The 15,180-nt window shown below is 41.4% G+C and overlaps 1 protein-coding gene across 12 annotated transcripts in view; it reads right to left on the bottom strand.

The window, feature by feature from the left end:
• The window catches only part of LOC105489414 (family with sequence similarity 81 member A), a 124,298-nt gene that overhangs the window by 9,722 nt on the left and 99,396 nt on the right, over window positions 1-15,180 (bottom strand). For all 12 annotated transcript variants that reach the window (XM_011754297.3, XM_071066771.1, XM_011754277.3 and 9 more), the window contains 2 exons: window positions 6,667-6,796; window positions 5,036-5,142 (listed from right to left, as the gene is read on the bottom strand). In XM_011754297.3, coding sequence (XP_011752599.1) covers window positions 5,036-5,142; window positions 6,667-6,796 — 237 coding nt within the window. The remainder of the gene's footprint in view (window positions 1-5,035; window positions 5,143-6,666; window positions 6,797-15,180) is intronic.

Here is a 15,180-nt window from a genome sequence, read left to right on the forward strand (position 1 = left end):
TAGCTGCAGACCCGTGCAGTTCCGAGGGTCCACGACACTCCTGGCTCAGAGGACACAGTGTCTCTCATGTCCTCTTCTAAGGTCCCCTTCTTCCCCAGGCTCTTCCTTCTAGTCCCTTTTATCTCTTGGGACTAGAACCTGGCTCCCTTTCTCTCTAAAGTTCCCCAAATTGCCCGTGCCCTCTATGGATACTTCCTAATGTAAATCAAAAGAAAAATTGAAAGAAAAAATAAAACCCTCCCATCCTTCCATTCCTCTCCTTTCCCAAATTCCTTATAACTGTCCATACATGCTACCTCCCTCTTAATTACTTCTTTCCAGTTTTTATTATAATATGTAATAAAATACAGAAGAATGTATGCGATGTAGACAAGTGATTTAAATAATGATAACATGAACACCCCTTGTAGTAGAGCCACCACTTGTCCTGCAATATGTTCTCTTCTTCTTCCTTATTAAGAAGCCCTCAAACGTCAACTGGGTACATAGCTGCCTAGCCAGAGACCACATTTCCCAGGCTCCCTTGCAGCGAGGTGGAGCCTCCGGATGCATAAAAGTCATAAGCATGGCTTTCCAGTCATATCTTCAAAAACAAAGCTTCTGCCCTGGACTCTCTCCCTGTCCCAGGTTACTGGGAAGCGACAAGGACTGGAGCCTTGGAAAAACCACACTGAGTTGTGAGTGCTGCCTGCCTCCTCTGGACCACTGATCTCTGCACTGTTATGTGAGAGCCAGCATGGAAGCTAGCCTGTACCCTAAGTACACAACCGTGAACCCCCACTAGGTTAAGACATGGAACATGGCCAGGACCTTAGAAGACCCCAGTGTACTCTGCAATCACCCCACAACCCAAGAAGTAACCATTTACTGGAACTTATTGTCCTTTATCATTTTATTCTATTGGTTTGGATCCTAAAACAGCATATTTTTCAGCATTGCATTTTTTTTTTTTTTTTTGAGACGGAGTCTCGCTCTGTCGCCCAGACAGGAGTACAGAGTACAGTGGTGTGATTTCGGCTCACTGCAACCTCTGCCTCTCAGGTTCAAGTGACTCTCCTCCCTCAGGCTCTTGAATAGCTGGGACTACAGGCACGCACCACCACGCCCAGCTAATTTTTGTGGTTTTTTAGAGACAGGGTTTCACCATGTTGGCCAGGCTGGTCTCCTGACCACAAATGATCTGCCTGCCTTGGGCTCCCACAGTGCTGGGATTACAAGCATGAGCCCCCTTGCCTGGCCAGCATTGCATTTTTTTTAATTTTATATAAATGGAACAGTACTACAATACGAGTTTTCTACTTCTTTTTTCACCCAGCATATGTTTGTGAGATTCATTCACGCTGATTTGTAGCTGTAGTGAACTCATTTTCATTGTTGAATAATATTCAATTTTGTGAATATACCACAGCTTATCCAGTCTTCTGTTAATGGACATTTGTTTTGGTTTGTTTTTATCCATCTTTGCTATTAAAAATAATGCTGTTATGGGCCGGGCACAGTGGCTCATGCCTGTAATCCCAGCACTTTGGGAGGCCGAGGTGGGCAGATCATGAGGTCAGGAGATTGAGACCATCCTGGCTTACACGGTGAAACCCCATCTCTACTAAAAATACAAAAATTAGCTGGGCGTGGTGGCATGTGCCTGTAGTCCCAGCTACTCGGGAGGCTGAGGCAGGAGAATTGTTGAACCCGAGAGCTGGAGGTTGCAGTGAGCCGAGACTGAGCACACTGCACTCCAGCCTGGCAACAGAGCGAGACTCCGTCTCAAAATAAATAAATAAATAATAATAATGCTGTTATGAAAATACTGATACATAGCTCCTGGTTCACATTTGGAAGAGTTTCTCTAGGGTCTGAACATGTCCAACTTTTCCAGAAAACACCAGACTGTTTTCTAGAGTGGTTGTACTACTTCACATTTTACTGAGTGCTATAAAGAGGTCCGGTTCTCCACACCCCTGCTAACACTTTCACATATCTGATGTGAATTTGTGTCCTTTGGATCTTTCCTAACATTTGGAAATTACACACTCAATTTTATTCTTTTAGAATAGAAATTTTAATATATACATTTAATTTATCAAAGTCTAAAGTTATTCAATGTCTCTAATTTGATTCTGAAAAACTCCTAAGAATAATTTCAGAAATCTTCCTCCTCATTTAGATGTTGTCATTGACTTATATTTTAGTTGTGTTTTGATCCTCTGCAAATTCAACTTTAATATTACCGTTTGTTTAGATTTGCCCAATGTTCATCATATTCTTTGCTCATCCTTTCTTCTTATATTTTGGACCTTCTTTTTGTATTTTTTTTTCTTTTTCTTGTTTTTTCTTTCTTTTTTTTTTTTTTTTTTGAGATGGAGTCTCACTCTGTTGCCCAGGCTGGAGTGCAGTGGCATGATTTCGGCTCACTGCAACCTCTGCCTCCTGGGTTCAGGTGATTTCCAGCTACTTTCGTATTTTTAGTAGAGACAGGGTTTCACTATGCTGGCCAGGCTGGTCTTGAACTCCTTACCTCAAGTGATCCACCCACCTAGGCGTCCCAAAGTATTAGGATTACAGGCGTGAGACATGGTGCCCAGTCTCTTTTCCCTTTCCCTGAAAGCGGTCTTTTTATTTATTTATTTATTTATTTTATTTGTTTTTTAGACAGAGTGTTGCTGTATTGTCCAGGCTAGAGTGCAGTGGTGCAATCTTGGCTTACTGTAACCTCCACCTCCCAGGTTGAAGTGATTCTCCTGCCTCAGCCTCCCTAGTAGCTGGGACTACAGGCACACACCACCATGCCCGGCTAATCTTTTGTATTTTTAGTAGAGACAGGGTTTCACCATGTTGGCCATGCTGGTCTTGAACTCCTGACCTCAGGTGATCTGCCTGCCTCAGCCTTCCAAAGTGCTGGGATTACCATTACATCCAGCCATGAAGGCTGTCTTTTTAAAATTCCATTAGTGTAGTTAGTACACTTTGAGTCGTTTGTTGTTGTTGTTGTTGTTGTTTTTGTTTTGTTTTTTGAGACAGAGTCTCATTCTGTCACCTTGGCTGGAGTGCAGTGGCTCAATCATAGCTCACTGCAGCCTCAACCTCCTGGACTCAAACAATTCTCTTGCCTCAGTCTCCTGAGCAGCTGGGACTATAGGCATGCACCACCACACCCAGCTAACTTTGAGTTCTTATTTGTCTGAAAGATCTTTATTTTCCCACTGGCTGACAATCAATCAGCCTCTCAGTATCTGAAAGTACCAGACCACCTTCTCACCATTAATATGGCTGAGGAATCAGCGTTGGTCTAATTTCTCTCTCTGTTTTAAGACCTTTCTGTATTTGGTGTTCTGTAGTTTTAGAGCACTAAACTGATATATCTAGACTTGGCTTTTTACTTATTCTACTGGAATGTATTTTGCTTTCTTTTTCTTTATTATTATTATTATTTTTTTTTTTTGAGACAGTCTTGTTCTATTGCCCAGGCTGGAGTGCAGTGGTGCGATCTCAGCTCACTGCTGCAACCTCTGCCCCCTGGGCTCAAGCAATTCTCACGTCTCAGCCTCCGGAGTAGCTGGGATTACAGGCCCGTGCCACCACACCTGGCTAATTTTTGTATTTTTAGTAGAGACAGGGTTTCACCATGTTAGCCAGGTTGTTCTGAAACTCCTGCCCTCAGGTGATCCATCCGCCTCGGCCTCCCAGAATGCTGAGATTATAGGCATGAGCCACTGCACCCACGCTGTATTTGGTTTTCTAAGTTTGAGATTTCTTTTTCATCAATTCTGTAGGCTTGTCTGCCATTCTCTCTTTTGATACTGCTTCTCCCCTATTCCCTCTATTATCTCTCATAGGATTCTGATTAGGCATAGGTTGGGCCTTCTCACTCTATCTTCTTCTATTTGTGTCTATTGCTGTCACAAAAGACCCCTGCGAGCTGGCCTGCCTCCCCTGCAGCCTCATGCCCCACTGCTTCACCCTCACTCCCTGTTCCAGTCACCCTCGTCATCTTTCAGTTTCTTGCATGCCACATTCCGCCCACGACGGGCTGTTCAACCTCGTATATTCTCATCCTACTCTTTACATAGCAAAGCTCCATTCACTCTCCAGCTCTCATCTCCAGCATCCCTTCCTCAGGAAGGCCCCACAACCAGACCTCTCACTCATTCTCACAGCACCGCTGAATTAGTTTCCTGTGGCTGCTCTAACTAATTACCACAAACCTGGTGCCAGAAAACAATACAGATTAATTCTCTTGCAGTTCTGGAAACTGAAGGGCTAAAATAGGTTTCATTGGCATGAAGTCAGGTGTCTGTAGGGCGGGTTCTTCTGGAGGCTCTGAGGGGAGAATTGTTTCCTTGCCTTTTGCAATTTCTAGTGGCCTCCTGTGTTGCTCGGCTTGGAACCCTTTGCCCTGTCCTCAAAGTGCATCACTCCAGTCTCGCTTCCATTATCGCATGGCCTTCTCTCTTGACTCCTATTGCCTCCCTCTTATAAGGACTCTAGTGATCACATCAGGCTTATCAGAGAAAACCCATTTTAAAATCCATAACTTAATCACATCTGCAAAGTCCCCTTTTGCCGTATAAGGCAATATATTCACAACTTCCAGGGATTAGGACACGAAGATATTTAGAGGACCATTATTCAGCCTATCACAACCACGAACCAAACCTTTAACGTACTTACCACCATTAGTAATAATATAGTAGATGCTCATTTACATCATTGATGAATAGTCATCAGCTCCCTAGACTAAACTCCATAAGGATAAGAACAGAGTCTGGTTTGTGTTCATTACCAGGTCCTCAGCCCCTAGGCCAACAATGAATACGCAATACATACTTGTTGAATGAATAGGTGGATAATTATCCAAACATAAAAAACAATAATTATGAAGGAAAAGTGGCAACATGCTACATGGAAACTTTTCTTTTTAACTTCCATTATTGTTTTCAATTTGTGCAATAAATAAAAACCAAGAGGACAAAGATTGTAGTAATGCATAAACTCATACAGAACTTTAAGTTTTTTTTTAAATAAATTGATTGCTTACTTAGTGTCCAAAAGCTGAAGCTGGTGGTTACTGTCTCTGTGGGACATCTTCAGTTTGGTGCTCTGCTCTGATATTGACAAGTCCACTCTGTTCAAAAGCTGAGAAATCTGGAAAAGAAACCTTGCTTATAAATATCACATCTAACGTCTTTGGATGCAACTTCAGAAAACATTTAGTAAGCCATATTCTAGTCAATGGCATTAAGATTCGATCTAATTTGATAAATTCATTTATGAGTCTACCTCATCTTCCCACCTCCATTTTCTTCCTAATATACCCATTGAAAATCAAGACCAGTAGCACTGCCAAAATATTCATCATGCACTAAACACTTAATTTTACATATAGTTCTCTGATGAGCAAGCCCAATTCCTGCCCAAGACCACAACTTCTACCAGTTGTCATGAAATACAGTCAACCTTACTTTGGAATTTCTACCATCAGTGTAATGGCTAGTCATAGAAAATAGAATTTTTATTGTTTACAAACTCCATCAAGGTCTCAGATTTACTTCCATAACAAGTCAGGTCACCAGTCAATATAACTTGTAGACTATCTCCCTCCTGTTCCTTTCTCACACCACCTACCCATGCCCCTTGTAATACTGGAATTTAACAAAAGCTAGTCCTGTGTGAAATTTCTGTCTTTTCAGCAAAAATTAGAATGTTCCATGTTGCTTACTTAAAGATTCATGGTATTTGTCAGATCCAGAAGAAAGAGAAAGCAGGTCTCTTTTGATGGATATCTGTACATATTTTACTTGGCTCGGTTATAAAAAAGCTTATGATTTCCTTAGCATCTCTTCTCTGGTATAATAATTCCATCCTCACTCATTCTTCAAAAAAGAAATTATTATTGGATTGTCTTTTTATTCTTTTTCATAGTTTTATAATATCTGTATTTTTCACATAAGTAGCTTTATATTCTTATTAGAGATAATTAAGGTTTAAATGTATTTAATCCAATAAGTTAACCAGATGCACCTGTTTTACTGGAATAGTCTCTTTAAACGAACAGTAGCAAATAAGGCAGATACTGTTGAAAAAATCCTAGAAGACAGGCCCTACGATGGCAAACGGAAACTTTTAAGTGGCCAAAAAACAAACTGAAATACCAAAAGTTTTGCTTTGTGAAATTAATCTGTGATGTGTGAGGTCAAATACTCTCATATTCATTAGCCTGCCTTCGCTCTAGCTTTGCCTAATTTTGTCCCACATACAGACTATGTGATGAGGGAGCACATACAGTGAGTCCCAGGGAATACATTATTTCCTGAATCAAAAATTGGGACGAGTGGCATGTAAAGGAATGCTTGATCACTTACTTGTGAAAGAAATAACTTTCAAGGTGTCATTTATAATTTCTGGAATATATTAGTTGTTCTAGGAATGTGGTGGTGGGGGGAAGAATTAGGACTATACCAAACAATGTTGGTGGTTTGGTTGCCAGACACATGAAGGGCCACTCTAGTGAAATAGGAACGGAAGAAGCAAAGAAAAGATGCTTATCATTGGCATAAACCCATGCTAGGTGCCCCAGCTGGTTTCTCCTGTGACAAATAATCAACACCATGTTATTCTTAGCTAAGAACAAATTACTCGCTTCTAAAAGCTACCTGAAACAGGTCGTACCTGTCCCTCTGCGTCTTTGATTTTCGTTTCCAGGATAAGTTTGGCAGCCTGCTGTTCTTTGTTCAAGTGCTGGAGCCCCTCATAGGTCGTTTTGTGCTCTGCAGAAAGTCTGGCTATGCTGGCATCACATCTGTCCAGACAAAGAACAAAGCTGATTCTTATTAAAGTTTAAAAACATGCGCAAACGCTTCCTTACACACTCTGAAATGCAAAACCCACTCAAAGAAATTGCACTATCAATCATTCTTTTGAACAGAGGCTCGAATGAATTCAGAGAACTGGCCTCATTACGGTTTTTAAGCTAAACCACAGGGATGTTGCTTAATAAGGCTAGAGATGCAACCACCAAAGAAATAAAGTCTTTACAACGATCTTGAGTACAACACTGTATGTGCAGCAAGAGGACAACACAAAGAGCATAGCTAGTGTGCCGGATGTGGTCTGTCACTCTTCAATACCACCCCTGCCTTTCAAAGTTGGGGGCCTCCTTGGATTTAGGAGGCAACTTCTACCATGTTGGAAAATACTACTTCTAAACTTTGACCAAATCACTTGTAAGGCTGTATAGTATGAGTGGGGTCTAGAGCAGGGGAAGGCTTTGCAGCCAGCTCAAGCTGTAGTAAAAGCTGCTGTCCTGTGGGCCTTGCAACTTGGCAGATCCAGTGGTACTCAAAGTATGTGTGGCAGATGAGCTGTGTGGGGCTTCTGTGAAGTCCTAACAGGAGAGTCACAAATGGACCCATAAGAGTTTAGAGCAGGCCGGGCGCGGTGGCTCAAGCCTGTAATCCCAGCACTTTGGGAGGCCGAGACGGGCGGATCACGAGGTCAGGAGATCGAGACCATCCTGGCTAACACGGTGAAACCCCGTGTCTACTAAAAAATACAAAAAACTAGCAGGGCGAGGTGGCGGCGCCTATAGTCCCAGCTACTCGGGAGGCTGAGGCAGGAGAATGGCGGGAACCTGGGAAGCGGAGCTTGCAGTGAGCTGAGATCTGGCCACTGCACTCCCGCCTGGGAGACAGAGCGAGACTCCGTCTCAAAAAAAAAAAAAAAAAAAAAAAAGAGTTTAGAGCTAAGTAATGCTCTGTTCTGAGACAACATTTCTCTGTTGAGGAGAAGCTGATGGCTGGCTCCTGGGCTGTAGTAGACACAGAATGCCTAAGAGTGGGACATTAGGTGAGTCTGCAATCGGAGCAATCCATCATGAATACCATGCCTATGACTTCATCTTCTCCCTCCTGCTGCTTGGGAGGCTGAGGTTGAGGCAGGAGAATTGCTTAAGCCCAGGAGTTCAAAGCCAGCCTGGGTAACACAGCAAGACCCTGTGTATACAAAAAGATAAAATGACGACACACGCAAAAAAAAAAAAAAAAAAAATAACCTGTGGCTTCTAGAAGAGTTCTTGATGTCTTGATGACCAGGTGGACTGAGGGAGAAAGTCAGGCCTGGCTACAGATGGTCACACCCAGTATGCTGACACCTTCTGGAATAAGACCGCTGATGCTTACAGGTCTACTCAGGAGTCGCCCTAAAGACTGTCAGGAAGGCAGAATTTCATACAATATATTGGGAGATTCATTTTGCCTGGAATAAGAGATGGCCAGACATTCAAGGAAAGTGGCTAAGGGTTAGAGACTAAGGAAAAAAACTGGAGGATTAGTGACAAGGAAAAGAGTTTATATACATGGATCATTCTTAAGTGACAAAACATTTTTTGCTCCTTGTAAATGCTCTTTGTATTGTAGGGACTGAAGCCCCAAACTATACTTTCCAGACGTCCTTGCCAGAAGGCTTCTGAGTTAGATTCTGACAGTGAGAGGCATTTATACAAGACTCAGAAGGTAGAAGAGAAGAACCCTTTATTCTCTCCTGTCAGTAGTGGGCAGACACAGGGGCGAACTGCAGATGTGAGGTGTACATCCACTTTCAGGCACACGCCATCCAGCAAATCACTTACTCCCATGCTATAGGCAGCTAAGATGATCAATGACTCCTTTCTGTGACTTTTTTTTTTTTTTTTGAGTCAGAGTTTAACTCTGTGGCCCAGTCTGGAGTGCAGTGGTGTGATCTCGGCTTACTGCAACCTCTGCCTCCTGGGTTCAAGCCATTCTCCTGCCTCAGCCTCCTGAGTAGCTGGGATTACAGGTACACGTTACCACACCTGGCTAATTTTTGTATTTTTAGTAAACACGGGGTTTTACCATGTTGGGCCAGGCTGGTCTCGAACTCCTGACCTCAGGTGATCCACCTGCCTCAGCCTCCCAAAGTGCTGGGATTAGAGATGTGTGCCACCGTGCCTGGCCCTTGTCTTAATAATTCTAGACTGGACATAATTGAAGATAGAATCAGTGGATTCAATGATAGTAGCAAGGAACTCACTCAGAATGTAGTGGACAGAGATCAAAAACATGAAAAAATAGTTAAGAAACATGAAAGTCAAATAGAGGGATGCTAACATGAGTCAAGGAGGAGTTCCAATAGAAGGAAATAGAGACAATGGCAGCGAAGCAATATTTGAGGTGTGAATGCCAACAATTTTCTAAAACTGAAGAAAGGCCTGAATTTTAAGATGTTCAATGAATACAAACTGGGATAAGTAAAAATAAATAAAGCATGGGGAAATTCAGATAACCAATGATAAATATAAAACCTTAAAAGCTACAGACTAAAGAGAAGTAACCTACCAAAAACTACCAAAGACTGAAAATAAGACTGACAGCCCACAATAGATATAGGAGACAATAGATATCAGAAGATAATGGAGAAATATCTTGTAAGTATTGAGGGTAAATAACCTATCATCCAAGAATAAGTACAAAATAAAGACTGTTTCTAACATGCAAAGATTAAGAAATGTATCACCCACAAGCCAATATTGAGAAAGTTACTAATGAATATACTTCAGTAAGGAGAAAAGAGCATCCACAAAGAAGGAGTAGGGTGCAAGAAACAATGGTGAGTAAATGGATAAAATTGTGGTAAATTTAATTTATTATTGACTCTAAAGATAGTAAGCTACCAGCTCAATTATTCCAACATTCTTATAGACTCACTTTGCAACAACTGTTCTAGAATGTAAACTGCATGCAAGGAGACATTATATATGCCTTTTTCATCACTAAAACCCTAGTACCTAGCATGCTGCCTTGCATATGGTAGAGGCTTAATAAATATTTGTGAATGAATGAATATAAGGAAATATTTACTATGTACTAGGTACTGTACTAGATACTTGACAAATGTTATTTCATTAATCCTCACAAATCATTCCCATGTCATAAATGACCATTAAAAATAATGCCAAATATAGACCCTGATTTTTTATTTTGAGTTCATAATTTTTTAGCAAAATATTATTTAAATCATATTTGGGGAAAGCTGAGGTTTTTAAAATACTATGAAATGAAAAATATTATAGTTTTTTAAAAGACATTATTTTCCAGTCCAAACCTAAGCTTTCCAGATAAACATGATCAGGTATCACTGCATCAGACCAGTTTCACCTTTACAAAGCTGTTTGAGGGACAGACTGTGTTTTAAAATGTAGTTTGAAAAGGTCTCAAAATTATTCTGAAGACTTCACTAGCTATCATTTGGCTTCACTGCTGTGTCTCACTTGGAAACAAAAGTACTATAACATAAATTTCTATTAATACAACAGTGGCTTGGGCTGGGCACGGTGGCTCACACCTGTAATCCGGCACTTCAGGAGGCTGAGGCAGGTGGATCACTTGAGGTCAGGAGTTTGAGACCAGCTTGGCCAACATGGCAAAACCCCATCTCTACTAAAAATACAAAAATTAGCTGGGTGTGGTGGTGCACGCATGTAATCCCAGCTACTCAGGAGGCTGAGGCACAAGAATCGCTTAAGCCTGGGAGGCAGAGGTTGCAGTGAGCCGAGATTGCACCATTGCACTTCAGCCTGAGTGACAGAGTGAGACTCTGTCTCAAAAAAAAAAAAAAAAAAAAAAAAAAAAAGTGGCTAAATACATTGAATTATAGTACATAGATGTAGCAGAATACTCTATATCAAATTAAAAAGTATGCTAGATCTATGTGCATACTGGAAGAGTGTCCACATATATTGTTATGTGGAAAAACTTATGTTGCAGAAGAGTACATATAATACTTTGTAAAGTTAAAATCACACTATTAAGTAACTTATTAGACTACAAACCATTATATCATTGTAATGATAAACTATTATCTTATTATTACTTATGAGAAAAGTCTGAAAGGACAGACAACAGACTGTTAACATTAGTTACCTCTAAGGAGTAAAACAGAGCCAAGAGATGGGAAGGCTTTTTTTGTTGTTGTTGTTGACAGAGTCTCACTCTGTTACCCAGGCTGGAGTGCAGTGGCGCGATCTCAGCTCACTGCAACCTCCCGGGCTCAAGCAACTATCCTGCCTCAGCCTCCTGAGTGGCTGGGATTACAGGTGCCCACTACCACACCCAGGTAATTTTTGTATTTTTAGTAGAGACGGGGTTCTCACCATGTTGTCCAGGATGGTCTCGATCTCCTGACCTCCGGTAATCCACCCACCTCAGCCTCCCAAAGTGCTGTCACCACTCCTGGCCAGGCTTCATTTTTATTTTGTATATTTAATTGCGTTTCTGATTCTTTCCTACCATTACCCATCCCTTGTGTACTTTTGTAAATAAAGAAGCAGGCTGGGTAGGGGACACAGAGAAGAGCACAAGGTAGGATACCAAAGACTCCCATCAGAAAACACGGCTGGGCATGGTGGCTCACACCTGTAATCCCAGCACTTTGGAAGGCGAGGTGGGTAGATCACCTGGGGTCAGGAATTCGAGACCAGCCTGGCCTACACGGTAAAAACCCGTCTCTACTAAAAATACAAAAATTACCTGAATGTACTACTACTGGGTGTACCTGTCTCTACTAAAAAATAAAAAATACAAAAATTAGCTGGGCGTGGTGGCAGGTGCCTGTAATCCCAGCTACTCAGGAGGCTGAAGCAGGAGAATCGCTTGAACCCAGGAGGCAGAGGTTGCAGTGAGCTGAGATCGCGCCATTGCACTCCAGCCTCGGCGAAAGAGCAAGACTCTGTCTCAAAAAACACACACACAGTGAAGTCAATTCTGGTTTTCTTATATTTAAAATAATGTTCTTACTCTCAAATGTTTCAGAAAAAAATTCCATACATGAAAGAATAATACAGTAAATGACATATTGTTAACAATTGGTGAATTTTGTAATTTTTTATAAATTTAAAATTATTTCAAAATAAAAATATATTTAAGATAAAAGGAGGAAAGCAATATTGCTATTTCATCTAGCATTAAATCAAAGACATCATTCCTGTCTTAAAAAGAACTCATGGCCGGGCGCGGTGGCTCAAGCCTGTAATCCCAGCACTTTGGGAGGCTGAGACGGGTGGATCACGACGTCAGGAGATCGAGACCATCCTGGCTAACACGGTGAAACCCCGTCTCTACTAAAAAATACAAAAAACTAGCCGGGCGAGGTGGCGGGCGCCTGTAGTCCCAGCTACTCGGGAGGCTGAGGCAGGAGAATGGCGTGAACCCGGGAGGCGGAGCTTGCAGTGAGCTGAGATCCGGCCACTGCACTGCAGCCTGGGTGACAGAGCGAGACTCCGTCTCAAAAAAAAAAAAAAAAGAACTCATAAAAGACAGTCTCAGGGCTTTAATATAGCTGTGTGTATCGCTCAGCAGCTTTAGTTAAACAAGAATTTGCAATGAATCTAACCAGTTTTCCTACTCATCCTTAATGTTTTACATCATGATGAACAATAATGTACTCATTCCAAATTTTCCCTTTTTGGGTCTTTGGACAGCTGTTATCTCCTAGGTACAATTTCAGGTTGTGGCCATCAGGTGGCAGAGTGACTCTATTGCTAGGCTTTCCTAATCACTGGTGGTCAGAAGTCCATCTAGAGAGTCCCAAACATCTAACGGGTATGACTTGGGCCACACGCTGATGCAGAACTTCTCCGTCTGCATATGACATACTGGCGTAGCATACCAAACACAATGACATTTAAAACATCAGTCTGGTCGCTCATTTTCCATATTATTGTAATTTTTGTATACATACATAATTATTGTATATATGTATCATTAAGCCCTTTATAGCTGGCAGTTATTTAATTATAGTACCATAAAACTATAGGACACTTTATGTCCCAGGGTATTGTCAAAAATAGTAGAGCAATATTCTAGTAATTAGTGGAGCCTAAGATTTGGGTGTGAAATCAACAGAGGAAGACAGCCTAATAAAATATCAGGGAAATACCAGTGAAAGAGAGCCCTTCCAAAACCACTGTCATTGCAAATGATTGCGCCCGTTTCCCAAACTGTACTGAGGAAGTGACAGCAGAGGCTTCATATTGCAGGGTAAACAGACATCACTAAAAGAGTCCATTCAAGTCGCTAAACAAATAAATATGCAAACAACCTCAAAAACAAGCTTAGGGGGCTTGTATCCAGAGTTGCTACAATATATTATCTAAAATGGCCAGGAAAATGTGAACTACACTCAGGGGGAAAAGAACAGGCAAACCAACTGCCTGTAAGAGGACCCAGATGTCAGATTTTAAAAAAGAAAACTTCAAATAGCTAATATAAATATAGAATGAGCAAGCATAGGATGACTGAAACCACACTTTAAAAAGTAAAGGAATGTATAATAACAATGTTTCTTCAAATATAAAATATTAATAAAGCTATAGAAGTTATAAAAGAAAAAGAAGGAGAACCTAATGGAAACACTGGAATAAAAAATCGACAGAGGGGCTCAACAGAAAATGTGAATAGGTAGAACAAAGACTGGCAAACTTGAAAATAGGTGGATAGAGATTATGCAGTCTGATGAACAGCGACTAAAAAAAGAAAGAAAAAAAAATGAAGAGAGTCTCCAAAAAAAAAAATAAGGCACCATTAAATGCACCAACATATGCATAATGAGAATAATAGGAGAGAAGACACGAGGCATGGTGGCTTACACCTGCAATCGCAGCAACTTGGGAGGCTGAGGCAGGAGAACTGCTTGAGGCCAGGACTTTGAGACCAGCCAGTGCAACATAGTGAGACCCTGTCTCTAAAAATAAAAATAAAAATACTTAGCTGGGCATGGTGATGCATGCCTATAGTCCCAGCTACTCAGGAGACTGAAGTGGGGGATCACTTGAGCCCAGTAGTTTGAGGTTACAATGAGCCATTATCTTGCCACTTCACTCTAGCCTGGGTGAAGAGTAACACTCCAACTCAAAGGAAAGAGAGAGAAAGAGAAGAGAAAAAAGCATAAAAAATATTCAAAAAATAATGGCTGAAATGTTATGAAAAACATTTCCAAAATGTTATGAAAAACATTAATTGATACAAACAAGTAGTTCAACAAACTCCAGGTAGGGCAAATACCAAGAGATCCATACCAGACACATCATGGCCGGGCACGGTGGCTCATGCCTGTAATCTCAGCACTTTGGGAGGCTGAGGCAGCCAGATCACTTGAGGCCAGGAGTTTGAGACCAGCCTGGCCAACATGGTGAAACCCCGTCTCGACCAAAAATACATAAATTAGCCAGGTGTGGTGGTGCACGCCTGTAATCCCGGCTACTCAGGGGGCTGAGGCATGAGACCCACTTGAACCTGGGAGGCAGAGGTTGCAATGAGCTGAGATCATGCCACTGCACTCCAGCGTGGGTGACAGGGTGAATATGTCTCAAAAAAAGAAAAAGAAAAAGACATAGACAAAGAGAAATATTTGAAAGCAGCAAGAAAAAACAATTCCTCACATACAAGGGAACTAGAATAATATTAATAGCTAATTTTTCATCAGAAATAATTGAGACCACAAGGCAGTGGATGACATATTCAAGGTGCTCAAAGAAAATAAACTGTCAACCAGGAATCTTACATCCAGCAAAATTACTTTTCAAAAAAATAAGGCAGGCCGGGCGCGGTGGCTCAAGCCTGTAATCCCAGCACTTTGGGAGGCCGAGACGGGTGGATCACGAGGTCAGGAGATCGAGACCATCCTGGCTAACACAGTGAAACCCCGTCTCTACTAAAAATACAAAAAACTAGCCGGGCGAGGTGGCGGGTGCCTGTAGTCCCAGCTACCCAGGAGGCTGAGGCAGGAGAATGGCTTAAACCCGGGAGGCAGAGTTTGCAGTGAGCTGAGATCCGGCCACTGCACCCCAGCCTGGGCGACAGAGCGAGACTCCGTCTCAAAAAAAAAAAAAAAAAAAATAAGGCAAAATAAAGACATCCCAGAAAAACAAAAAATGAGAGAATTCATTGTTAGAAGACCCACCCTAGAAGAAATACCAAAGTTTGTCAGGCTAAAAACAAGTGCCCCAGATAGTAATTTGAATTCTCATGAAAAAACACGGAGCATGGGTAAAGGTAATTATGTAATTATAAAGAGCAATATAAATGAATATTTTCTTTCCTGTCATAATTGATTTAAAAAGCAATTGTTTAAAATAATATGCATACAATTGTATTGTTACATACATAGAAC

Source organism: Macaca nemestrina, chromosome 7 (assembly GCF_043159975.1).
Source record: "Macaca nemestrina isolate mMacNem1 chromosome 7, mMacNem.hap1, whole genome shotgun sequence".
Taxonomy (NCBI): Eukaryota; Metazoa; Chordata; class Mammalia; order Primates; family Cercopithecidae; genus Macaca; species Macaca nemestrina.